The sequence below is a fragment of the Petaurus breviceps genome, unplaced genomic scaffold, assembly GCF_028583685.1.
Source record: "Petaurus breviceps papuanus isolate PSGF00001 unplaced genomic scaffold, PetGlider_PUasm1.0 91133, whole genome shotgun sequence".
Lineage (NCBI taxonomy): Eukaryota > Metazoa > Chordata > Mammalia > Diprotodontia > Petauridae > Petaurus > Petaurus breviceps.
Window position 1 is genome coordinate 98,927,513 of NW_027187419.1, and position 26,770 is coordinate 98,954,282.

A 26,770-nucleotide genomic window follows, 5' to 3' on the forward strand; every position below is an offset into this window, starting at 1 on the left:
TCCTTCCTTCCTTCCTTCCTTCCTTCCTTCCTTCCTTCCTTCCTTCCCTCCCTCCCTCCCTTTTCTCCTCTCCTTTTCCCTTTCTTCCTGCTCCTCATTCAAAGCCTAAATCAAAAGCAATAGGAATAAAGAGTTAGGCAAATGGGACAGAGAGGGATATTTACATCACCACCAGATCACTGGTGTATATAGAGTAGATGAAATAGCTCCTTTGCTGCACTTATCTGATACATGTGACAGGCTAACACCAACTTAATGCTTAGAACACAGCATTGTATACTTGGAAGGGTAGAGCACATGCAATTGGGGGTGGTGGGTTAGGGAGACAGAGAAAGGAAAATGGAAAATTAACCACTTCAAATCTGCCCAAAGGGTTTATCTCCTTGGCATAATAGGACTTTTTTTTTCTCTCTTCTTTGTCCACTCTCTTGCAGAGCATTCATTACCCATGATGTCTGTCTTCAGAACCGTTCTCCTTGCAGTGGTTAATCAGAATCCCCATTATTCGCTAAATTAAGGTCTCCAGGCTGAGATTTCCTTTCAGAAAGGATTAAAGGCTCCGATGAGACTTTGATATAATAGATGGAGCTGTTCTGCTCCATCATGTCAATGATTGAGTGTTAAGGAGTCCCCAAGCTCCCGTTGGCAGTTAGTGTCTTATTCACTTCCTTTCCTAAAAAAGAAAAATATTTTAAGAAAATTTAGTGCTTGTGAAAGGCACCAGGTGATTGGCATCTCTAGGGAGCAAATTTTCATTTCTTGGTCTGAAAGCACAGGGTAGAAGCTTTTCCTCCTGGTACTGCAGCTTCCTTCTAGGCAGGAAAGAAACCATTTCTCTGGAGGACAGTTCAGGCATCACACTTTATTTTCATTCTAATCTGCTCTTCTGAGAAGATCAACGAGGGGATCTCCTGGTGACCAGCTTGGTGGGGATTTGAGAATAATGACCTTCTCTCAGCTGGAACTGGGACTAGGAAGAATGTGAAGTTAAAATTTTAACATCTATTAAGTGCTTGATCTACAACTTTGCCAGAGTGGCCTTCGGTCTATCTCTCACACCACACTCCATTTTCCATCTTTGTGTCTTTGCACTGGTTCTTGTCCATTCCTGGAATACCCTCATGCCTCATCTGTAGGAATCTCTGGTTTCCTTGAAAACTCAGCTCAAGTGCTACCTTCTAAAGAAAGCTTTTTGTTATTCACCTAGCCTCCAGAACTCTTCTTCTATAAACTAGTATCTAGTCTGTATATATTCTGGATATATTTATATGAATACACACATTGTTTTGTAGTCAAGGACTGTCCCATGCTTACTGATATATGCTTAGTACTTAGCACAGTTCATAGTAGGTGCTGATTGATTGTATGGTAATTTTTCACAGGTTAAATACTTTATAAAGAGAAAAACTTCCTGGAATACAGTTAATGAGTATTATCATACCCGAATGCCCAAAGAGAAAGTGAAGCCTACCTTAGGGAGAGCCACCAAACAGCATTAGCAAAAATACTGGGCAAACTGCTATATCTCAATGTTATCTTATTAATTAACCCAGTTAACAGCATAAATAATATCTCAATGCTACCTCTAGTGTTCTTACTGAGGCCATTGTTGCCTAAATATTTTTTTTTCAACAATTTTTTGGAAACATTCTTCTGTTGCTTTGTTTGCCTCATATAAACTATATTATGGAATTAATGTGATTAGTTCATTCTGTGAAAACTCAAAGTTAAGTGAACCAATTAGGTAAAAGGGGCCAATTAGTTCCAAAGGAACAATGGCCCAAATGAGTGATTAACCAAACAAAGTTATAGTATGGTTTTATAAACTTTTTTTCCTTCAAAGCTCTAGTCAGTTGTTATGTCCTACACAAGACCTTTCCTGATTTTCCTGCATCTTTTAGTGTTATCACCTTCTTGAAATCACTTTGTACTATTTGGAATATAATTTTGTATTACCTATTTGTGTATATCTTGTATTGTCTCCCCCACCCCTAGTAGAATGTAAGTTCCCTGAGGCCCTGAGGGCAGGGACTGATGCATTTTTGGTTTTGTGTTCTAATTTCTCCTGCAGTGTTTTTCCTTTGCTGATACCACCTGCTTTTAGTTGTTGCTGGATATGATCCCTATATTTATTTTCGCCCATCCATTTTCAGCTGGAATCTGCAGAATAATGTAAGATTTATTTTACACTAGAAGAACCTTGAACAATGAGATCATTTTCTCTGTAGCATGCAAGTCCATATCTTCACAGGCATTTTATCCAGTCTTGATAATGATGGCTTAGGAGTAAATCAAGAGCCTTTGTGATTAAGTATTTATCAGAGTCCCTCGACATAAATACAAACACATTCCTTTTATAGGTACTTAAGTCATAATAACCATTAAAAATATCCCTATGTGATTGTAAGCATACATCACAGGATCTGTCAGCTCCTTTAACAAGATGCCCAGTAACTTTTGGTTCATCTCATATTAATAAAAATAGTATATCTTAAATTTCCTGAATTCTTTTTTTTTCTTTTTTTTTTTTTTTAAAAGCAATCGGGGTTAAGTAACTTGCTCAAGGTTACACGGCCAGTTATTTCTGGGTGTGGTGCTGAGTATCTGAGCCCGGATTTGATCCAGGTCATCCTGACACTGGAGCCAGTGCTCTTACTCACTGAGCCACCTGGCCGCCCCTCCTGAATTCTTTATGCTCATTTTGTATAGTATTTATTTTTTAAGTGTTCCAAGACCAGTTTTATTTCAACTATCTGATATTCTTTGTAACTTATATAGAGCAATATAGTCATTAAAAATCTTTCACATTGTATAGTACTTATTAAAGGACCAAACTGTGCTAGGTACTGTCTTTGTTTGGACATGTAACATGCATTATGGAAGCCAAAAAAGCTGATATAAAATTAAACTGCCTTGGGGGCCTGGTGTCCAGGACCAGGGAAGGGAGGGGAGAGTTGACCAACAAGCATTATTGAATACTGACTATATGCCAGGCACTGTGATAAGCATTGGTGATATACAGAAAAGTAAAAGTTCCTGCTCTTAAGGAACTTTGAGTCTACTGGGGAAGAAAATACGTAAAACACCTGTGTACAAATATCTTATATATAAGATAAATTGGACATAATCAACAGAAGAAAGGCATTAGCGTTATTGGGTGTTGGGAAAGGCTCCTTGCAGAAGGTGAAATTTTAGCTGAGACTAGAAGAAGGAAGCCAGGGAAATTATGAGGTGGAGATGAGAAAGGAGAGAGTTCCAAGCATGGCAGATGGCCAGAAGAATGCCCCGTGAGTCAGGGGATCGAATGCTGTGCACAATAATCCTGCTCCATTCTACCCTAGTCAGACCCAATCTGGCATATTGTGTTTAGGTCTGAGCACCACATTTTAGGTAGGATATTAATAAGCTAGAAAGCATCTAGAAAAGGTCAGCAAGCATTATGAAGGACCTTGAGATTATGTCATGTAAGGGTTAGTTGAAAGAGCTGGACTTAGACTGGCGAAGGCATAACTTGGGGGAAGGAGATATGATATCTAGTTTCAAATGTGAGAATGATTGTCATGTAGAAGAGGGACCTTTCCTGCCTGGCTCCAGAGGATAAAGTAAAGAGCAATGGATAAAAGTTGGAAAGAAAGAAGTGTGGGGACTAAGTTCCTAATGATTAGAGCTACTGAAAAATTGAATAGGTTGTTGTAGAAGGTCAAGTGGCTCTCTCTCACTGTAGGTCTTTGAGGAAAGGTTGTCTGACCACTTCTTGTGTATATTATAGAAAGGGACAATTAGCAATATAGAGCTAGAAGGTACCTTAGAGGTCATCCAGTTCAATCCTATCATCTTATAAATGAGGAAACTGAGACCCAGACAGGTTAAGTGACTTACCCACAGTCACAAAGAGGGTAGTAATAGAGCTAGCTTGTTCACATATGGTTAGAACTAAATGGTCACTTTCAGCTTCCATATTCTGTAAATTCCATGAAGTAGGTGGTCCTTTCCCTCCAGGAACTTGCTAGATCTGTTGTCTGGAACCCTGATCTTTGGTCTGGCTCTAGAATGGTACTAACTAGCTTTTAGGATGATGGAGAAACCTTTTATTAAAATAAAAACTTGACTCTTAGGCTCACGGGCATTAAACAAGATAATCTCTAATAGGGTCCCTTCCTGTTTTAGCAATCAGTAGTTGCCCGTGTAGTTTTCTCTTACAAATCTGTCCCACACTGACTTCTCCCCTTTCTGATTTTCCCATATTTCCCTTGCTGTTTGTACTTCATATTTGGTACTTGATTTTATTCTGCCTCATGTTTTTCTCTCGTTTTTTTAGGTGAAAAGATTTTATCTTGTCAGAAGCTCATTTTAAGCTCTTAAGTACCCTGAAGCACAAGTGTTGGGTCTTTTGCTTCTCATGTGCCCTTCACAGTACTTGGCACATAGTAGGCTTTGAAGTTGAACTCAATTATTTTGTTCCAATCTGATACAAAAGGACTGAATGAGGCAGATAATTAAGAAATAAAGAGGGTTGTGGATTTGTTTAGTCTAAGAGGGCAGGTTGTGTCTGGAGTGGAATTAGAATTCATGCCCTCCGGGTACTTGAGCCTGGACTGTGAAACAGGCCATTATTGTTTGTCAAAATTGAAATTGATTTTAAATCAGGGAAATTAGCCAGACATTCAAAAATAGTAATGCCCAAGGATTCTGATGATGGAACTGAAATTGCAGAAGTTTCTGGTAAATTGTATAGCTCTAAAGTTTCTTTCTTTCGAACAAGTTCTTGCTCAGCCCTGAATGTCTGTCAATTACCAGACACAAGCATTCCAAGCCTTATCTTCTATTCTTAATCACTCAACTCTACCCCAGACCCTAGAGCCTTACCTCATACTTTCCTGAGAAGACTGTAACCATCCAGCATGAGCTATCCTTTACTCTCATCTCCAACTATCCTTCATCATTTGCTCCCTGCTAAGAGGATGATATGACCCTTCCCCTTGGAACATCTAACCCTGCTAATTGTGACCTTGATCTCATATTCTCCCATCTCTTTTAGGAGCTTGACTAGTCAACCATTTCCTCTTGTAGCTTCAATTACTGCCCAGCTTCTGGATCTTAACCTGCAATTTAAAAAGTGTACTCTATTCTTAAACAAACATTCTCTTACCCATCCCCCCCAGACTTCAAACTAATGTGTTATTTTTATTGTCTATTTCACTGCTAAAATAAAAAAAAAAGAATAGGCTTCATTCGTTGGCACCATTTTCCTGCCAAGCACTCACTCTTCAACCCTCTGTAATCTGACTTCCCCACTATCTTTTTAGTGTTACCAATAGCCCCCTTAATAACTAATCCAACTGAATTTTCTCAGTTCTTTTTTAACCTTAACCCTTTTATCCACCTCCTCCTCCTGCATATTCTCTCATCCTTTGACTTATGTGACACAACTCCTTTCCCAAATTCCTTTCCTACTTGTATATGATCATTTCCTAGCCTTCTCTTGGTCTATAAGCTTTCATCCCCTAAGATATTCTCCTGGGCCCCCTTATCTTCTCTCTACATACTTTCTTTCATGGTCATCTCCTCTGGTTTGTTGAATTCAGTCTACCTCACTGTAGGAGCCCCCCAAGTCTTTGTATCCTAATCTTTTCCCCAAACTATAGTCCCATATCTCCAACTCCTTGATGGACAACTCCACTGGCACTTTAAACTCAGAATGTCTAGAAATGCACTCATCATAGAGAAAACAATATGGAATAGAAAGGACACAAGATTTAAAGGGAGAAGTTTTGTGCCTCTGTCACTTGGTCCCTGTATGATCTTGGACAAGTCCCTCTCACAATCTTAAGTCCCCCATCAGTAAAATGAGGATATTGGTCTGGATGGCCTTTAAAATCCTTTTTACCATATGATCATATGGTTTAGTAAGAAATAAATAAATGAATGAATGAATAAACAAACAAACAAATAAAGACAATATTTCTTTAGTGCTTACTTTGTGCCAGACACTGTCCTAAGAAATTTGCAATTATTATCTTATTTGATTCTCAGAACAGCCCTGGGAGATAGGTGCTATTATTATCCCCATTTTACGATGAGGAAATTGAGAAAAACAGGGGTCAAATAACTTTTCCAGGGTCATGCAGCTAGTAAGTGTCTGAGACCAGATTTGAATTCAGGTGTTTCTGACTCAATTACCCGTTTTCTATCCACTGTGCCACCGAGCTGCCTGATCTCCCCCTCCCAAAGCCATTCTCTCTTCCAAAATTATAAATTTTTAAAAGAAAGCACAGGTTTTGGCTGGTACCTCTCTCAGCTACAACTTCCCAATTGGAAAGATATGAGTTCAGCTAGGACTGAAGGTCTTTCTCTATCTTAATTTAATGGTAAGACTGTGGCGGCTACCTACATAGAGTGTAGGTTCAATTCTGCAGTATTGTGACCAACCAGTATTGTTCCCTGGCTACCTTTACCTCCATTGTTTATTTTCTTCCTCCATCAAACTTGCAAACTTCTAAATGACTAGAGAGATTGAAGTGGCAGGAGCTGCCAATGACCCCTTCCCTAGAAACCAAGCAGCCAGAGGGAGAGAGTGCTTAAAAGGCAGTAGAAACGGGTTGGTGCCAAGAGTAGGCATCCAGGAGAGACCAACAGAGGGAAGATTAAGATTGGTTGGGTTATGCTTAATAGAAGTGGAATGTGAAATGTCTAATTATTAGCCTTGCAAAAATGTCTATGTCCCACTGAGGCTTGGATATTGGCCTTTCAACTGACTATGCTAGTGGTGATGTATGAGCTGTTGAATTGTTGTGGTCATTCTGTCCTGAGTACTATGATTCTCTTGTGTTTATCTTGGCTTACTTCAAGTAGGAATAAATTTCCTGTCCTAAACCCAATTTGTATTCTTATGTTGGGCACTTCTTTTACATTCCCCCCTTTTGGAGAAAACTTAGAATAGAACCAAAAATAAAAATATCTATATCTTAGTCTGACAGTTTCTGTGGTTGGATACTATTTCTGTATAAGAATAGTTCCATAGTTCATAAAAAGGGCCCCCCCCCAAAAAAAAACCCAAACCAATCCTCTCTCCTTACCTGTTGGATTATAGATCTTTACTATAATTCTTTGATTTACCCTCTGTCATCTCCAGTCCCAAGCTGAATTAACTTCTTAGCACCACAACTGATCTCTAGAACAATATCCTGTGCTATTTAGGTCCTAGGTTTCCTCTATTGATCTCAAGCTATTTGACAGTCTCTCAGAAATTACTTTCTTAAGTTTTTTCCTGGTTGTCAGCAGCTAGAAGAGGTGTTAGTTTGCAGTTGATAACAAGGACATACCCTCCAGAACAAATGCGCTTTGTCCAGATATAGACAACCTTTCATGTGCTCAGTTAGAGCTATGCCCACACAGGTATTGCCAAGGGAACCGGGCATAATAGTGGAGAGATTCTGGAGGAAACAAAGATGTGCACTGAAAAGAAGCTTGTGTATGGTATAGCTGAGACATTGTAACTTATCAGCTGCTGTACTCACTAAAGGCAGTTAGCCTCCTTGGATGCTGGTGATCTGATTGCAATCATACCTTCCTAAATCCCAATTCCAAGTTTTCTAGAAGGTGAATGCAGTGAGCATTTTTGCAGCTTGAAAGCCTATGAAGGATTATATAATTTGAGGAAATCGTCCTTTTTGAAGTCTGCTTTTCTGTTCCCACTGGGGTTCCTGGGAGTTTGTATGCCTCTGAGGTCCATGAACCACCAAAGGGACTATAGATAGTTTCAAAGGGTCCAATAACTTAGATTGTAAAGAACTTATGTCTTTATTTTCGCTAACCTCTAACTAAAATTGAGCATTCCTTCAATTATGAATGTAGGCAAGAAACATTCCGAGGAGGGGTCTATAGGTTTCACCAGATTGCCAAAACAAAAACAAACAGAAAAAAAGCCATTTGCAAGGCCTTGATCATTAGGGCAAAGGAAGCCTAAGACAATAGTCTTTGTGTTCCCAGAGGAAAAAGAAGCCTGGGAATAAAGGGAGGTACCATTTTGTGTCTGTCTGTCAAAAGAAGAAGGAAATGGAGGACCTGGCCCAAATTGGTCATATTGCTAAGAGGTGGACTGCTGATGAGAATGATTCCTAGACTGGTCTATTCATGTCTGAATATATGACCCATCTCTGTTAGCAAGAACAAACAGGCAAAGAGACCATAGCATCTCAGATGCTGTGTCCTGTCTGGGCCTCAAGGTTATTTTCCTGACTTCAGGCCTCAGGAATTTATATTCTCAACACTCTCTGTTTTCTCTCTAGCTCTAATACAATCCTCGTGTTTTCCCTAGGGCATCCAGATCTTTCAGTTCTGATTGGCTTGCCCTTTGTGTGTCTACCCAGTTTCCAGGATCATAGAATAATAGATTTTAGAGCTGGAGGGTACCTTAGAATCACTCTAATCCAATATCTCATTTTTTCAGAGGAGGAAATTAAGGCCCAGAGAATAGAAGTGACTTGGCTGATGTCACACAAATAGTAAGTGACAGAGGTAGGATTTCAACGCAGGCATGCCGACTCTGAACCCTGTTCTCTGCCCACTCACTGTTCCATGCTGTCTTTTATGGAAAATATCCTCAGGATCATATAATCATAGTTCTAGAAGTCAAAGAGACCATAAAAGTCATCAACACCATGAGGATCTGAGTCTCAGAGAGGTTAAATGATTTGTCCAATGTCACATGAAGTAGCAAGTGGGAGAGGGAGGATTCAAGTCCTATGCCTGTAGGTTCAGCCTTTCCCCCTGTACCACACTCTCTCTAAGAGAACTTAAATTCTTAGATGATAACGAGTTTCCTAACATATTGTTTCAGTCTATTCTGTGGACTTGGCATCCCTAGAGTCTCAGTGAAGATGGCAGCTGACATCTTTACTTATAGCCACACTATGTACATCTCTCTAGCTTTTGTACTTGTATTTCCACTTCCTACCTGGAGAGGGTAGAGCTTGACAACAACATAAAATAGTAATAACTATCATTTAAGTAATGCTTTAAGACTTGCAAAGTGTTTACAAATATTATCTCATCTGATCCCTGGGAAGTAGGTGCTATTATTATCCCCATTTTACAGATGAGGAAACTGAGGCAGAAGGGAATTAAGTGAATTGCTCAGGGTCACACAGCTAGTAAGTATCTGAGATAGGATTTGAACTCAGGTCTTCCTGACTTTAGGTCCAGCACTGTGCCACCCGTCTGGCTCCTGAGACTTTTTATATTCTCTCAGTTGTGTCTATGTAAGAAGTTGTGAGAATTTTGCAGTCAGAGGTTCCAGGACCCTGACATATGCACTATAAAAAGGGAAAGCGATCATTCAGTTTTCTTTAAGATTAATCACCTAATAGATTCTCAAGGGGAAAAAATCCAAGCTCTATAAGCCATATAAAAAATTGTCCAAATCACTAATAATTAGAGAAATTCAAATGAAAAAGAATGCTGAAATTCTACCTCATGTACATCAGATGATTGGCAAAGTTGAGAAAAAGTGAAAGTGATAAATGTTGGAGGGGCTGTGGGAAAACAGGTACATTAATGCATTGTTGGTGGAGTTGTGAACTGGTCTAACCATTCTGGTAATCAGTTTGGAACTATGCCTCAAGAGTCATTAAACTGTCATTACCCTGTGACCCAGTGATACCACTATGATTCCTTACTCCAAAGAGATCAAGGAAAGAGGGGGAAAAATTGGAATCAGAGAACCTGGAGTTAAATAGAAGCTGAGCTTATTACTACTTATATAAGCTTGGGAAAATCACAACTTCATAAAGAAATACCACTAGTAGGCTTAAATCTATAAAGTAAAAAATAAAAAAAGTAAAAAGACCCATATAACAAAAATACTTCTAGCATCTCTTTCTCTGATGACAAAGAATTGGAAATTAAGGGGGTTCACATCAAAAGGTAAATGGCTGTATAAATTATAGCACGTTAAATGTAATGAAATACTGTCATATCATAAAAAATGATGAAGGGGATGGTTTGGAATATTTGTGTAAGTTAATGCAGAGTGAAATGGACAGAACCAGGTGAACAATTTATACTATGACACAATGTAAAAATCCACAATTTTGAAAGTCTTAAGAAGTCTGATTGGTACAATGTCCAGCTATGGTTCTGGTGGATCGGTGATAAAGAAAACTGCCCACCTTCTAAGAGAGAAGTGATGTGTGTGTGTGTATATATATATATATATATGTAACCCAGCATACATTTTTGGACATAGCCAACAGGGTCAAAACAAAGCATTTCTTGGTTTGTTTGCCTGAGCGTATTTGTTACAAGGTTTTCTCTTTCTTTGGGAGGTGGGAAAGAGAAAAAAAATGCTTATTACTTACAAAATAATTTTAAAAATCACTTTCTAATTTTTATTATAATTTTTTAGAAATTTATTGATTTTTATTTAATTTTTAATCCCTCAGACTGATTGCTTTAGTGAGTCTGTCTTTTCAGGGTAGCTATAAAAACACCTACATACAGTTTAGTCCTACTATCCAGAAGGAGTATTTACTTTGCAAGAGAACACACTGTGAACTGTTATACTGAAGGACACAGGGTGAGTGTAGACCCTAGAGGACATTCTCCCCTTAATGACTAGGTCTTCCTCTTCTCCCTCTTCTATTTGATGATCACTGGAGCTGGAGCTTTATGTAATACAATAATACAGCAGTAATGCTTTTTCTTAGTATGAATGGATCTATTTTAGAATGCTAAGGAGCCTTCAGTAGGAGAATCAGAAAGAAAATAAGAAAAAGGCATGAATTCTGAGTCTTGTCCACATTCGCCCTATGTGCTTAGTAAATGAGGGGGTTTCACCATTGTGGTTTTATTGCATTCCTCAGCATTTTCGTCTTTTTTCCCCTTGGTCAGATGTCCCTATTTGACTGTGATTCTTGATAAATCACCCCTTCCTCCCCTGCTTCTCTCCTCCTTCTAGGAGTCTGGTTTTCTTGTAACAAAATGGCAGTTTATAAGGATAGAATTGCTATTTCTTCCACAATGTTATCATGTTAGAGCCAGAGGATCTACGGATGCCATTGGCTCCTTCTGCAAGGAGGTGCCTGCTCTTCCTCGCTAATAAATGTTTTGGATTTTTTTCCTTTGGCTGGTAATTGTGGGAAAGTGGAAACGGCACTTAGGAGCCAGGCTGTGAGAGAGCAGCAAATGGTTGCAACCTGTGTTTAATGTGGTGACACTAATGAATTCTGAGAATTAATTTTCAGCCAAGAAAGCATGATGGAAGGTACTAGAAATTCAAATGAGGTAATAGATTGACTTTCATCAAGGCCAGCATGTATTTGTGTCTCTTGCTTCCTCTCTTATTTTTCTTTCATGTTCAAGCAGGCCATCATGTGCTTGTCATTCCCAGAAGTATGTGTCACACCATGAAGGGAGGGCACCAAGTATGAGTGGGGGCATGGTTACTAACAAGTTCCTGTAGCTCTAACAATCTATAGTCCTTCAGTATATATCTTAAAGTAGGTTTTTTTTTTGACAATCTGACATTGTAAGTTATTTTAATAATAAATGACATGTAGAACTTTAAGGTCTGAAAAATACTTTACATGTATTTTCTCATTTGATCCTTGCAGTAGGTGCTATTATTATTGTCATTTTATAATAGGGGAAACTAAGGTTCAGAGACATTAAGTAGGTTGCCCAGTATCATACAAATGGTAGGTATTTGAAGCAAGATTCAAATTCAGGTCTTCCTACCTCCAAATTCAGTGACTAATCACTATGCACCTTGCCTCCAAGTGGAACCACAGAGACCTCAGGACAGAGACTTCCACCAATCAACTGAGGATGAAGAATGGCTCTGAATCAGTTGCAGTGGGAACGATGAGAGGACAGAGGGCAAGGTAGCACATTACTTTCAACCTGAGAGGTGTTGTCATCACTTAATGAATTCCTTGTTCTACCTTTCCTTAGAAGAGAGTCCAGTTGAATAGATATTAAAAAAATAGCCTTCATCATAGCATACCTTTGGTTCAGAAAGCATTACTTTTCTGCATAAACGAAATGCTACAAGCATCTCAGGAGAGATGACAGCAGCATGAGCCTTTGTCTCTCCTGTCACCTCACCTCAGTCAGATGAGAGAGCTGGCACCCACAGAGAATACATTTTCCCATTTCTTTAGCAATGTGTTCCACACTAGATGACACCCTTTTTGCATTGCAAGAGATAAACATTTGTCAAATACCTTTAGGCAGTCAACATCTTGGAAGACAATCTGGTCATATTAAATGGTAGAAATGCATAATAGAAAACCTTGTGTCCCCCAAACCCAGTCTGGTGTGTACCATTCCTTCTTTATCAGGGAAATCAAAAAGTGTATGGGGGCCTCATCATTTCTACAGTCTCACATAAGACACCAGACAAGTTTGTCCATGCATCTTTTGTGGCCTATCTCCCATGCTGTCAACTTGGGAACATACTTCTGGGAAAGCTGAAGAGCTACTATTTCTCTCTCCTACCCATCAAATCATTCTTCCCACCCCCCAGAAGGTAGACATGGAAGAAATGATGAACTGAAGAATGCATACGGGTTTCTGTCATCAATTTAGACTGTCCCTGGAGACGGGTGACATAACTGGACCTGGAATCAGGAAGACCTGAATTCAGAATGTTGCCTAGATGCTTCCAAGTGACTTAACTTCCTAGCAAGTGACTTAACCTCTCTCGATTTCAGCTTCATCCTCAGGAAAATGGAGATAATAATAGCAATTTCTCAAGGTTACTGTGAGAATTGAATAAGATAATATGCGTAAAATACTTTGTAAACCTTAAAGTGCTATATGAATGAATAAAGCATTTATTAAGTGCTTACTATTTGCAAAGCAATGTGCTAAGGCTGGGAATACAGAGGGAAAAATAAGACAGTCCCTGCTCCCAAGGTGCTCACATTCCAATGGGAGAGACCACACAGGCAAAAGGTTTCAACTTCAAGTCAAATGGAATAGTCTCAGGGTCTTTAGGGTAAAGTGGCAAAGAAGATGTTAATGTTTGTTCTTTAATGTCATTTCCACTGATGAAATCATACCAGTTTCTGATGTTGAACCATCTGATGGTGCCAAGGACTCTGATATCAAGAACTCTCCTTTCTGGGTCTTCAGGAGCTGCGGCTGTAACACCTGCAGGAGCCGTTGTCAGGTTGCGTCTCCATGGCAGCTGCTTCCCAGGATAGTGACTGAGGACACTGGGCTGGAAGGATTGCTATTCCAAAGGTTCTTGGGTTCAGGGACCTGTGCTGTCTCTTTCAGGGTCTCAGGGGAGATGGTGGTCAAGGTGACCATGATAGCTCAACTTGCCTGGTAAATGATGCCTCCTGTCTCTCCCTCAATGTTTCCTGCAGCATCAGCTGGGAGGGCTTGCTAGCCCTGTGTGGAACAGTTAGTTGACAGTTGGTGAGGGTGGCTGACTATTTCCCCATAGGAAGTACTTCCTCAAAGGATAGCTATATGAATGCTTACTAGCTAGCAGCAGCAGCATTGCTGTTAATAAAGGGAAAGGAATATCCTTCTTTAATTTGGCAAAAAGACTAAAACAAATTGAACTCTGCTCTCTTCTAAGGAGGCACTTGTAGAAGCAAAGGCAAATTGCTGCCTAAATGACTGGATTCAAGACAGTTCTATCAATCCAGCTACATACAGATATATATATCTTCCATGTTCCCCTTGCTGTGCCTGTGATCATGCTGTTCCCCCAACCTGGCGGGGGGGCCCTTCTATTTCCTCTCTACCCATCCTTATACATAATTCCCATTAAAAACTCAGATCATGATTCTGATTGACTCCAGCCCATACTGACCTGCTTTGCCATAGATAGATAAACTATAGATAAATGCTATAATCTTGTATTTTCTCCCCCAGAGGTTTCATGTATTCAGGCCTTCTAGGTTCCTCAAGGACATAGACTGTGTCCTCCACTTTCTTGACTGTATCTAATGCAGTGCACATAGAAGGTACTCAAGGAATGCTGGAGGAATGAATAAAGTGAAATGGAATGAAATTTTGAAATATCATACTCTGCCCTAATTCATGCCCAGCATCCATTTTCATCTTTGGACAGCTGTTCCTGACAGAGGCTACAGCTTTTTGTTTCTTTGTTAACTGATAGGCTATGTGGTAAAGTGAGTGAAAAGGACATTGGATTTTAGTTTAAATCCTGACCCTGATGCTTACTAGCTGTGTGACCATAGGTAAGCCTCTGAATCTCAGTTGCCTCATTTGTGAAATGAGAATAATAATAATACTTACATCACCTGCCTCACAGCATTGTGAGTGAAGTTCTCTCTCAGGTTATAAGGGTTGTTTAAAATGGGAGTCATTAATAGTGGAAGTGTCAAGGTGGCACAATAGATAGAATGCCAGACCTAGAATCAAGAATACCTGAGTTCAAATATGGCCTCATACAGTTACTCACTGTGTGACCCTGGGCAAGTCACTTAAATGCTTCAGTTTCCTCATCTATAAAATGAGCTGTAGAAGGAAGTGGCAAACCATTCCGGTATCTTTGCCAAGAAAACTCCAAATAAGGTCACAGAGAGTCAGATGTGACTGAACAACAACAACAAATATTAAAAGTATCAGAAGAATGATAGATTGCCTTCAGCCCACCTCCTGTTTCTACATGGCTATGTTCTCTTACAAGAGTATTCAGATTTCTTAGCCAGAGTCTGAAGGCTTGACATCTTTATAGCCTTCAGGAAACAAACCTTCAGCACCACTGGATGTAGACATGACAATTCTATTTTGTAACTTTTAGACATTTATCTCTTACTTCATAACTCCAGAGGTACAGATCTCTCACAGTGAGCCAGTCTTTTACCACAATGGTCGCTAGGTGGTACAGTGAGCAGACTGCTGGGCCTAGAGTCAGTAAGACCTGAGGTCAAATTTCACTTCAAACACTTACCAGCTGAGTGGCCCTGGACAAGTCACCTTACTTTTGTCTGCTCATCTGTAAAATGAGGATAAAAATATAACCTACCTTCTAGGATTTTTATGAGAAAAACATGAAATGATATTTTAAAAAACCCTCTGCAAACCTTAAAGCACTACATAAATACTGGTTATCATATTGTCATGTTTATTCTCATGAGCAGAGTTTTGTTTACATACAAACCTGGTAAAACTAAACTAAACTTCTTGGTTGTGGTCCCTATGCATAAAGGCAGGAAGAGGTTTTGTCAGTTTTCTTCCTTTCCTATATCTTTAAGTGGCCCTCAGTTGATGTACTTCTCTCTGGCTTTTCTCCCCCTCCCCCCGTGAGAGGAAAGAAGACAGTATGGCAAAATGGAAATAGTTCTAGCCCTTGAATTAGAGGACCTGGGTTCAAATCTTGCTTCTGATCCTTACTGCCTCTATGAACTTGGGCAAGGTGATCTCCCTGAACCTCAGTTTTCTCATCTGTAAAATGAAATCGTTGGACTCGATGGTCTCTGAGGTCCCTAATACTTCTAGGTCCATGATTCTCTATTCATCTGCAAGTCCTCTTTCCTATTTCTAGGACTGTTTGTTTGTTTTGCGGGGGGAGAGGGTGTGGAGAAATGGCTTCCTCTTGAAAAATGATAGTAGCGGCATTGCTTTTCCATGAGATTTTTTAAAAATCTAAAACAAGATATAACACTTTTGTTTGCATCCTGGAACTGTACCAAAATGCCCTAAGAATGGAATTCAGGAGGAGATTAGCCCATGTTCTACTCTATCCAAGGAGGATTAGTTACTGAAGAATGAAATAGCCTTTGTCACATGGTAGTCTCACCTGTAAGACAGCAACCTGGCACAGACACAGAAGAGAGGGTTAGAGGGATGCTTCTTTTTGTTTCCTCCTTTGTGCACTGTGATTGAAGTTGTCTTTTCTCCCATCCTCAGACTCAGCTAGAAACCATGAGGCAGACATAGTGGCCAGAAGCCTTATCTTAATGTACTTGGAGACAAAGGCTTTGTTGGAGCAGTGGAAACTAAAGCCGCCAGCCTCTAGCCAAACTGCTCCTCTCTCTGGTCCTCACTCATAGGACTCTCCGAATTCCATCCTTTTGCCTTTGTACAGGCCATTCACCGTGCTGGCAATTCATTCTGCCTTATCTTCGCCCCGTGAAGTCCTCCCTCTTTCTTTAAGATACATTCAGACACTATCTTCTACAAGAAGCCTTTCCTGATTTCCCTCAACTTCTAGTGATCCTCTGTCTTTCATGGAAACTTGGACTTCAATACTTTATGTAACTAGAAAACTGGCCACAGGGCCAGGAAGACATGAGTTTAAATCCTGCATCTGACATTTAACAGGTAATGTGACCCTGGCCAAGTCACTTAACCCCTTAGTGCTCTAGGCAGCTTTCTAAGACTATAAATTGCAAAGAAGGAACAGACCTGAGTTTGTAGAGAGGGTTACCTCACCCAAATATACTAATGAAATCACTGGTCCAGACTCCAACCTGAACTTTTCCAGGTAGGAAAAATATGCTTAAATTTTTTCCTCTCATTTTCATAAGCCTCCATTAAAATCTTCCTCCTGTGGGCAGAGGTAACCCTAAGTTCCCCGGGGCTTTTTCCCACCAGGAAAACACAAGTTAAATCAAGTCAACAAGGTTTATTAAGTACTTACTATGTGTCAGGCACTGTGCTAAGCACAAAGAAAAGCAAAAAACAGTTCCTGCTCTCAAGGAGTTCACTGTTTAATGTGAGAGACAACATGTAAAAACTATGTACAAACAAGGTATAGACAGAAAAAATTGGAGGGAACATTAGAGGGAGGGCACCAAGATTAAGGAAGATACAATCTCTGGCAGACCTTCCCAGTCTGGAAAGTCTTTGAGAATGAGCCCAATAACAGACTGGGCCACAGCTCTGGCATTCAATGACCAGCCCATTTAAGTTCTGAGAAGCTTGACCATAGGGATTGTAATCCATATAACCACACTGATGAAATAATGGTTCCTTGAAGCCTTGTGCAGAGCATAAATATAGTGGGCAGACCAGACCTGCAAAGAATTAGGAAGAAATTTAAATTGAAAAAAAAAATTAAGCAACCACACACACACACACACACGCGCGTGCTCTCTGAAAAAGGTCGCCTCTTCCTCAACACTTTCCTCCCCCCCACTTGTAAAAGTCAAATGATTGATTTCTTTCTCAGTAAGGGCCAGGGGTGGCATTTATAGCCCCACAGTCAGCAGAATAGAGATAATCTAGATTCTGTTAGTTTTCCTAGCTGAAAGCTATTTTAACGGATAGGGAGGAGGGGAAAAAACCCACAAAACTCATCTTCCCTTGATCAATTGTAGAACTGACCAGCAGAGAAATTTACAGAGTATCTTTCAGTTCTGGTGAATGTGGCAAAAGGCCTTTTGTAAGCTTACTGGTAAAGGATTAATGTAGGGACTGTACTTAAATGTTCTTAAAAAAAATCTTCAGGGTGAGGCAAGATGTTTAATAATTTGTCAATGAATTTCATAACCTCCAATATATTTTGTTTTAGATTTTGTCAGACAGCTTAGAGCAATTTTTATTGCAGTTTAGCACCTACTATTTACCCCAAAGCCCACTGTGTTTAAATCTTGAAGTGTTTAAAAAGCACATATGTTGCAACTGCTTCATACTATTCAGTGTGGAAATGCCATAGTAATTAGAGAGGATATTCATCAGAGTCGGTCTCACTAGAAATTTCCTCGTGTCAAAATCATCTTTAATAGCACAGGGCATGAAGCGTGCAATTTTAAGTCATTGTCTTCTTTAAAAAGCTATTGAGTGTGAAACACAAAGGTGGTTAGACTAATTAGCCACAGGAGGAGCTTAGATGCTACACTGGTTTGAAAAGGTGGGGTTTCCCCCCTCCTCCCCTGTTTGGATTATTTCATTCCAATTTACCTGAGTTATACTGCAGACAGTCATTTTTCAGAGCTCAGGTTTATCGGCTTCCCTCAGAAGCCCATTAGAAATCAAGGGGTGAATTTTGCCCTGTGATGATTTGTTTCTTTGCTGGAAGACTCCTAAATGCATTTTCCCAAGATCAAGTAAGGAGACCTTCTTTCTATATTTTGGCTTTCCCCTGAGGGCCAGCACCCCATTCTCTTTGTGGCTGAAATCTAGACTGATCTAGTAGATTCTAACTGAAAACATTCATATGAAGGAATTTCAATTCAGTAATAAAAAAAATTCTCTATGTCTTCTGTTCAGAATATTTTGAATAGTTGAAAATAATGTTTAACTCTCAACATACTGTATTTTTTAAAGTTAAAATGGTATTTGTGCTATTTTTTAAAAAGGAACCCAGATAATAAATTAAATGTTGCCTGTGTTGGATATTAATTTAAAAAATGCTACGGAGTAAAATATTTTAGTAAGGAAATAGGATTTTCTTTCAGACACTTGGTTTAAGCACACACAACTAGATAGCTAAAATTGTTCTTTGTTGTTATTGTTTTTTAACCAGGTGTCTTATTAAGGATTTTGAAAAGCGCCCATCCGTCACACATCTCCTAGAGCACCCATTTATTAAAGAAGCCCATGGTAAGGATTTGGCTCTGCAGAAACAGTTGGCTAAGCTACTTCAAGACCAGAAACCACATCTAGGCTCTGTTGTCAAATCCAGGTAATGTGCCCTACATCTTCCTACAGCTTTTCTTTGATCATTCCTAAAATGTCCTTTCAAATGTCTTCATTTGCTAGCCATTGTGACTGCTAATTATTATATCTCTGGATTTTCAAGGGCTTTATTTACATTGAGTTAAGTGTTCCAAGCCCTAGGATTGAATACAGTGCTTTCCATTTGTGCTTTTACATCTAGTTTCATTCAATCAGAACTGAGATCTCATCTTGTTCTGGTGGCCACTTAACTCTATTTTTACATTCAATACATAGAAGTATTGCCAATAAATGCAATTATAGGAAATAAGTAATTGGTAGTTCATGTGAAAATCTTTCTTTGGATGAGTGCTGGATTATAGATATGAATGTACATGGAGAAATAATTTGGGAAAGATTAAAAACTGAAAGGAAGGCTTTTTTCTGTAGTCAAAGGTTGTTTTCTGCTTAATTAAACATGCCCAAGAGCCAATTTAATATTTTTGATAAGTCAGATATTCCTTGTTCCTGTTCTTCAAATATTTTAAACCAAATTTCTTCCTCTTTTTTTTTTTTTAAGATAAAGTTTAAAATGAATGTTCATTTCATTCAAGATGGCTTAGTGTTGCTAAGAAATGGTTCTCTGGTTTCTGTCCAGGAGGTGGCAGAATTTCTCTTTTTTAAAAAGTGAATTTAAATGCAAATGAGGATGCCTTCCTCAACTTGGTGATACAATTTGCTTGGACGCAGATAAGCTTCAGTCCATTTTTATTAAAACAACACTTGAAATAATGTTGATTAAGAAAATTAAATGTCATGATTCATGAGTCATGGAAATATATGCTTTTTCTGTAAGAACTTTCCTGATTATAAGCAGAAAACTCCATGTGTTCATATGTGAGACTAGGAATGCTAAGCCAGGGAGTTATATAGTTCCAATGTGAATACATTCTGCTGATTTCTCTTTTCTTGCAGCAATAGTAGCAACTTCCTGTCTTGTACCATTTTGGCAGTCCCCAATTTTTGACCCTTTCTTGTCTTTCCCTTCCCTCTCCATTCTCTAACTTTCAATGTTCATTCTTCTAGAGAATTTCTACTGGTTTAGTGTCCTAAGAATACCAAATAAGTCCCATTTGGCTTCATTTCTTCCCTTTCCCCCCATTTTGGTTTCCTTGTATTGCCTAGAAAACTACTTTTAAATGATCCAAGACTAGTTAATCTCCTCCTTTCTATGTTATGTTTTGAAAGGTGGCAGAGAAGATTTCCCAGACTTCCTTGACAAGGTCATTCAACCCCTGTATATTTGTCCCTTTCCCTCTCATGCCTGACAGCTGTCTCCTCAGATACAGGCTTTTTCTTTATTATCTCTACAAAAATAGCTGCCAGCTTGGCTTCATTACCTGAGAAAATCTCTTCACACTCTCCCTCAATGCTTCTAATTCCTACTGTAATTCTTGTAGCCACTTTCCCAAATCCTGAGTGTTTCTTATTTTCTTTTCTTTCCTCTTACAGAGAAAAGGAAGTTTTTACCCATTGACTCAGGAATCTTTGATCCCACTTAGAAAGTCCAACTTTCTTTGGACAGAGAGATCTTTGTTCATATTAATTATAGGGATAGGGATAGGGACTATACCTGTATTTCAGTGATGCAAGGACGTCCTGGAAAAAGAAAATCTTTATACCAATAGATGTTGACACCTTCTCTGTACCTTATACACTGCCTAAGAGAGTTGTTTCCAGAGCAATGAGAAATTAGATAATTTGCCCAAGTTTACACAGCAGGAATGTATCAGACCAGGACTTGAACTCAGTTCTTCCTGGCTATGGACCCAGCTCCCTATCATCATGCTGTCTCCCAAGATGATTTGTAATACTAGTAGCTGGCATTTATATAAATGCTTCAAGGTTTTTAAAGTACTTTACATGCATCATCTTACAACTCTAATGTCTGCTAAGTACTGTTAGACTTATTTTACAACTGAGGAAATAGTGTCAGAGGCAGGATTTTAATGCAAGATTCCATGTCCAATGTTCTGTCCACTACCTATGACATTTAAAGTGTACAACAGACAGTAGTTTTCAAAATGCTATTATGTACATGATCTCATTAAATTCCCTCTCTTACTTTCTCTGTCTCTCACTCTCACACAGACGCACGCGTGCACACTTGCATGCATGCGCGCGTGCGCACACACACACACACACACACCCTTTGAAATGGTCAGAGCTGGTGTTGTTAGACCCATTTTATTGGATTAGAAAATAGAATCTTGGCATGATTAAATGATTTGCCCAAAGTTACCTTTCTAAGGAGTAAGTAAAAGAGATTAGAACCCAGTGACAGTTTCTACCTGTTGGTATTGATATTACAGATTTTGGCGCTTGCTTTCATCATATATTTCTAGAATTTTATTTGAATGTCCAATATTATTTACTAGCCCAGAGTGACAATGTTTCAAAAATTATTATTACAAAATGTAACAATCCTATGGCATGAAGGGTTAAATTTATCTTTCAATATTCTCACCCAAAGACCTGGTAGCCTCTGTGTATTGAATAGCCCCACTAGACCTTTAAACTCATAAAAAATGCTAGAAGGGACCCTAGTGAGTATAGAACAATGTGGGACACTGGAAAGAGCACTGACTTTGGAGTCAGAGGATCTGGGCTTAAATCTTGCCTCTGTCATCACTCATGTGATTTTGGGCAAGTCATTTGCTCTCTTGGGCCTCAGTTTGCTCATCTGTAAAATGGACTAGACAGTGTTTGTGGTCCCTTCTACATCCAAATCTATGAACTCCCTCATTTTGCAGATGAGAAAACTGAAACTAAGAGAAGTGGAGAGATTTGTCCAAGGTCACACAGTAAACCAGTGGCAGAGATGGGTTTGGTGCCCAGGTTTCCTAACTCCCAGGTTTACATTCTTTTGCAGGGATATTGGCTGTAATATACCTAAAGGAAATTTATTTACACACACACACACACACACACACATATACCAACCAACCCCCCCCCAAAAAAAAAACCCACCAAACTTCTGACTGAACTGCTGGTCATGAGTCCTAGATCATTGCTTGGTTATATACATATGGTTCAAATGTATATTCTGATCTAGTGACATTTCCATGTTGTCTTGAGTTACCTACCACCATTCACAGCCATTTTTTTTTTTTGCAGAAGGAAGTAGGAACTCCTCCTAAAAAAGCCAGTAGTTACCTCTTTTTGCACAAAATGACCCTGGACCAGTCACTTGACCCTCTTTACCTGAGTTTCCGCATCTGTAAAATGAGCTGGAGAAGAAGTGGCAAACCACTCTAGTATCTTTACTAAGAGATCACAAAGAGTTAGATGATAACAACTCTCTCTTTTTGTATCAAGTATCCCTCCCTCCCCCAAAAAAGAGAACTTTGAGACTCTACCAGACACTTCAAGTCCATAATTTAGAGCTCAGGACACTAGGGAGATTTTGTTATTTCTTGTTTAGCTATCTAATCTGAATCTGTTCAAATCAAGTAAATATCCAGTCTAATAGTATGATCATCTCATCCTAGCCCAGGTGTCCTTTCAACCTTCTTAGAAGGGAATTGGGTGTCTCTGTTCCAAAAGTCTATATTCTAGCTGTTCAAGAGCTGAAAAATCACTCTAATTTCTCCTTTATTTTTAATTAGACACTGGTAAGTAAGAAGATTACTGGAATAATACCTAGAAAATTACTAATTACCCCCACTCCCAATCCAACACAAAAAGTATTTATTAAGCACCTGCTAAACACAAGGCAACATGTTAAGCACCAGGGTTATATAGACAAAATGAAGATAAAATACTTGCTCTTGAAGAGTTTTCACTTTATGGAAAAGACACTACTTGTAAAAAGATAAATGCAATAGTAATACCTTTAAGATGGAGAGAGGTGCCAACTAGGAGAGAGGTATCAGGAAAGTGTTACTATAGGAGATGGTACCTGTGCTGTACCTTGAAGGAACTTAAGGACTCTTAAGATGCAAAGGTGAGGAAGGAGTGCATTCTATGAGGATATTATGGTAGGAGATGAGGTGCTACGTTCCAGGTATAGCACACATAGTATGTAAAGGAGGAATATTGCAAAGTGAACCTGGAAAGGAAAGCTGGGTTGAGACTGTGAAGGGTTATCCTAGAGGCCTTAGGATCCCAAGGGTCCTTGAACAGAGGAGTGATGTGGTCAGATTTCATGCTTTAGGAAGATTATTTTGCCAGCAGCATAGACAAACTAGATGTCAAAAGTCTTAATAGAAAGCTGTTGATATAGCATAGAAGAGGGATGATGAAAACATGAACTAGGGTGATGGCTGTATGAATTGACAGGAGATAAAGTTGCAAAATACACTGTGTAGGTAGAATCAATAACTTGGAAACTAATTGAATGTGTTTGGTGTGGAAGAGGGAAAAGAAGTTTGTAGGAAGGAAAAATTTAGTATGGAAGGTAATGAGTTCCTTTTCAGACGTGTTGAGTTTTAGGTGCCTATGGGATGTCCACTTGGAACTATCTGGAGAGCAGTTAAAGGACTAGAGACTGGGGTAGATATATAGTCATTTACATAGGGGCCCAGGTGACAATTGAACCCATGGCATCTGATGAAGCCACCAAGAAATAGAATATGGTGAAAGAAGAAAAGAGAGCCCACGATAGAGTGCTCTGGGGCACCCCTAGTTTGAGGGCAAGAACTAGATGACAAATGAGCAAAGAATAATGAAAAGGAATTCAGACAAGCAGGAGAAAAAGTAGGAGATGACAAGGTCATCACAACCTATGAAAAAGAAAGGACCTGGGAGGAGAACCAGCTACCAGTGTCAAATGCTGCAGAGAGCTCAAGAAGGATGATCCTTGAGAAGATGTCATCAGCTTTAGCAATCGAGAGATCATTGGTAATCTTGGAGAGAACATCTTCAGTAGAGTGGTGGGGATGGGAAGTCAACATGCAAGAGGTTGAAAATTGAGTTTGAGGAGTAGGGACAGTTTTGTATTTTGTGTATATATAAATGCATGTATGCATGTATGTATGCCTATGTTATTTATCTTTCCTCAGTAGAATATGAGGTCCTTGAGGTCAAAGACCATTTTGCTTTTGTCTCCATATCTCTTGCGCCTGACATAGGGCTTGACACATAGTAATTGCTTAATAAATGCTAATTGAATTGAAATAAAATTTAATTGTATGTAGATGCTTTTTCTAGGACCTGACATGCCCCATAGAAACCACCTTACAAACGTATCTTTGGGTACACAAATGCCCATAGTCCTTTCATCTCTGTTGGATGTAAGCTTGGAAAGGTCAATGTTCAGAATTCTAACTTCAACCAGATGGGGATGTGTGTGTGTGTATGCACATGCATATGTGTATGTAGACATATATATGTATATCTATCTTGATTTTTACTCATTATCTTTCCACATATAGCCCAGTGTACCACTCTAAAGAAAAAAGTCAATGTTTAGAAAGAAATTGATCGTATACTTAATATCATTGACTGATAGACACCTACTGAGTCTCTGACTCAATCTGCTGCTTCCAGATCATAGGGGAAATAGAATTTATGATCAAATTTTGTTTGGTGAAGATGGAGAACCTTGAATGATACTGAATTACATATCCCCCAGCACAAATTTAATGATAAATACATTCAAATTCATAGAATGTCAGTGTATATCTGGCACTTCCAGCTGCTCTGGATAAACACATTTTCCTCAATGAACCTGGTAAATCAAATGTCATTGATAATGCTGAGATGTTCTTGAAATAAACTCTCAAGGCCTAGCATATGGAAGAGTGTTGTGGTTGGCTTGGCATTTGTTATGTTCCTCACAACAGATGGCCTTGAGTTTCCTAATGCTTCTTCTTTGAAAGAGATAAGAGCCCAATGTGGAATGGCTTAGCCCAAAAGGTTAACCAATTATAGTTTTGAGTTTGAGGATAGCAGATGATTTAAAAGTTCAGAAATGCTTTTGAACTATGCAGTTTCTGAGTTTAGATCCAGTTTTAGAACTATGTATCCATTTACTTTTGATAGATTATTATGTCTTGCCCCCCCCAAAGAAAGCAAATAATAAAGAATTTCATGAATTTTGAATGCAAAATAATTTTTTGTGAGTTATACATAAATGAATCTTACATGCATGGGCTAATTTCTTCTCAGAATATCCATGAAGTTAAGAAAAAATGGTAAATATATCTATGTATGTGTATAAAAATGTGTGTGTGCATTTATTACTTTACAGTAGTATAGTCAATAGAGAGTAGGTCTAGACACCAGGTGTTCAAACTCTGCTTCTGCTACTTATTAGTTATATGGCCCTGGGCAACTGATTTCTCTCAAAGACTTTGAGTTACAGAGAAAGTGCTGACTTTCATTGATAGAGGAGGTATCTTCATCCAGAGTTCCTTATACAATGAAATTCCAGGTCTAGTTCCTATCCCCCAAATACACACACACACACACACACACACACACACACACACATAGCTGTGGATTGATGGAGTTCTAGGTTCTGAGTGATAACTCAGGCAATATGACCATTGTTTCTTGGAAGGGTCATTGTAAAACAGGATGAAAATTTCTTCACTATAGTGAACAAATATGTAGCTCACACAAAAAAGAATCTACCTTTATTTTCAGAGCAATTAGTGGTCTACATTTTCTTTTTTTTTTTAATAAACTGTGCTTATTTAAAATCTATACATATTGTTTATTTAAGAACTACAGGTTGGGGCAGCTAGGTGGTGCAGTGAATAGAGCACTGGCCCTTTGGGTCAGGAGGACCTGAGTTCAAATTCAGCTTCAGACACTTAACACTTACTAGCTGTATGACCTTGGGCAAGTCACTTAACCCCAATTGCCCTGCCATTCACCCTCCTAAAAGATCAAAAACAACAACAGAAACTACAGTTCCTGTTTTGACATCTTAGTCCTATCCCTGTAATCTCTGCCTCCTGTAGGAGACCTGTCCTTGTTCCCTCACCTGCCAGAACCTTCCCCTCTAAGGAGAGGGAAGGTAGAACAGTGTAAAGAATACTATATTTGGAGAGAGAAGAAATCATAGGACTTGGCTTCAAATCCTGGCTTGATTATTTATTACTTGTGTGATTGTAAGCAAATCTCTTGATTACCTTAGGCCTCAGTTTATCATCTGTAAAATGAGAGAGACATACACTAGATGACCTCTGAGGTATCTTCCAACTCTATTTTTTTTCACTTCTTCGCCTATGTTTATTTTCCCCCATTTATTCAGTATTTTATTTTTCCCCAGTTACATGTAAAAACAATTTTTAACATTTGCTTTTAAAACTTCGAGTTCCAAATTCTCTCCCTTTGTCTCTCCCCACCCCAATCCCTAACTGAGAAAACAAGCAATTCCATATAGGTTATACATGTATAGTCATGCAAAATATTCCCATAACAGTCATGTTGTAAAAGAAAACATAGACAAAAAAATCAAGAAAAATAAAGTTAAAAAAAGAGTATGCTTCAATTTGTATTCAGACGCCATCATTTCTGTCTCTGGGGATGGACAGCATTTTTCATCATAAGTCCTTTAGAGTTAGTTGTCTTGGACCACAGTATTGCTGAGAATAGTGAAGTCATTCACAGCTGATCATCTTACAATATTGCTGTTACTTTGTACACAGTACATTTCACTTTGTATCAGCCCATGCAAGTCTTTCCAGGTTTTTTCTGAGAGAATACTGCTAATAATTTGTGATGATAGAGTAGTATTCCATCATAATTACATACCACAACCTGTGTAGCCATTCCCCAATTGATGGGCATCCCCTTAATTTCTAATTCTTTGCCCCCAGAAAAGAGCTGCTATAAATATTTTTATTCATATAAATCCTTTCCCCTTTTTAAAAATCTCTTTTGTTTGAGATATAGACCTAGTAGTGGTATAGAGAGGTCAAAGGGTATACAAGATTTTATAGAACTTTGGGCATTCAACTCTATATCTTTGATTCTACCTTGTATATACCAATCTATGTACTTGTCTTCTCTATTAGAATATAAGCTCCTTGAGGGCAGGACTTGTCTGTTCTTTATATCCTCAGCATTTAGCACAGTGCCTGACACATAATAAGTACTTAATAAATTCTTACTGATTGATTAAACAAAATGAAAAGAATGGTTCTATAAGGAACTAGGCTGATTTATT

The 26,770-nt window shown here is 38.8% G+C and overlaps 1 protein-coding gene across 1 annotated transcript in view; it reads left to right on the forward strand.

Moving 5' to 3' along the window:
- LOC138155351 (myosin-IIIb-like) overlaps positions 1 to 26,770 on the forward strand; it is a 272,057-nt gene that overhangs the window by 204,426 nt on the left and 40,861 nt on the right. The window contains exon 8 of the mRNA XM_069080560.1: positions 18,458 to 18,616. Coding sequence (XP_068936661.1) covers positions 18,458 to 18,616 — 159 coding nt within the window. The remainder of the gene's footprint in view (positions 1 to 18,457; positions 18,617 to 26,770) is intronic.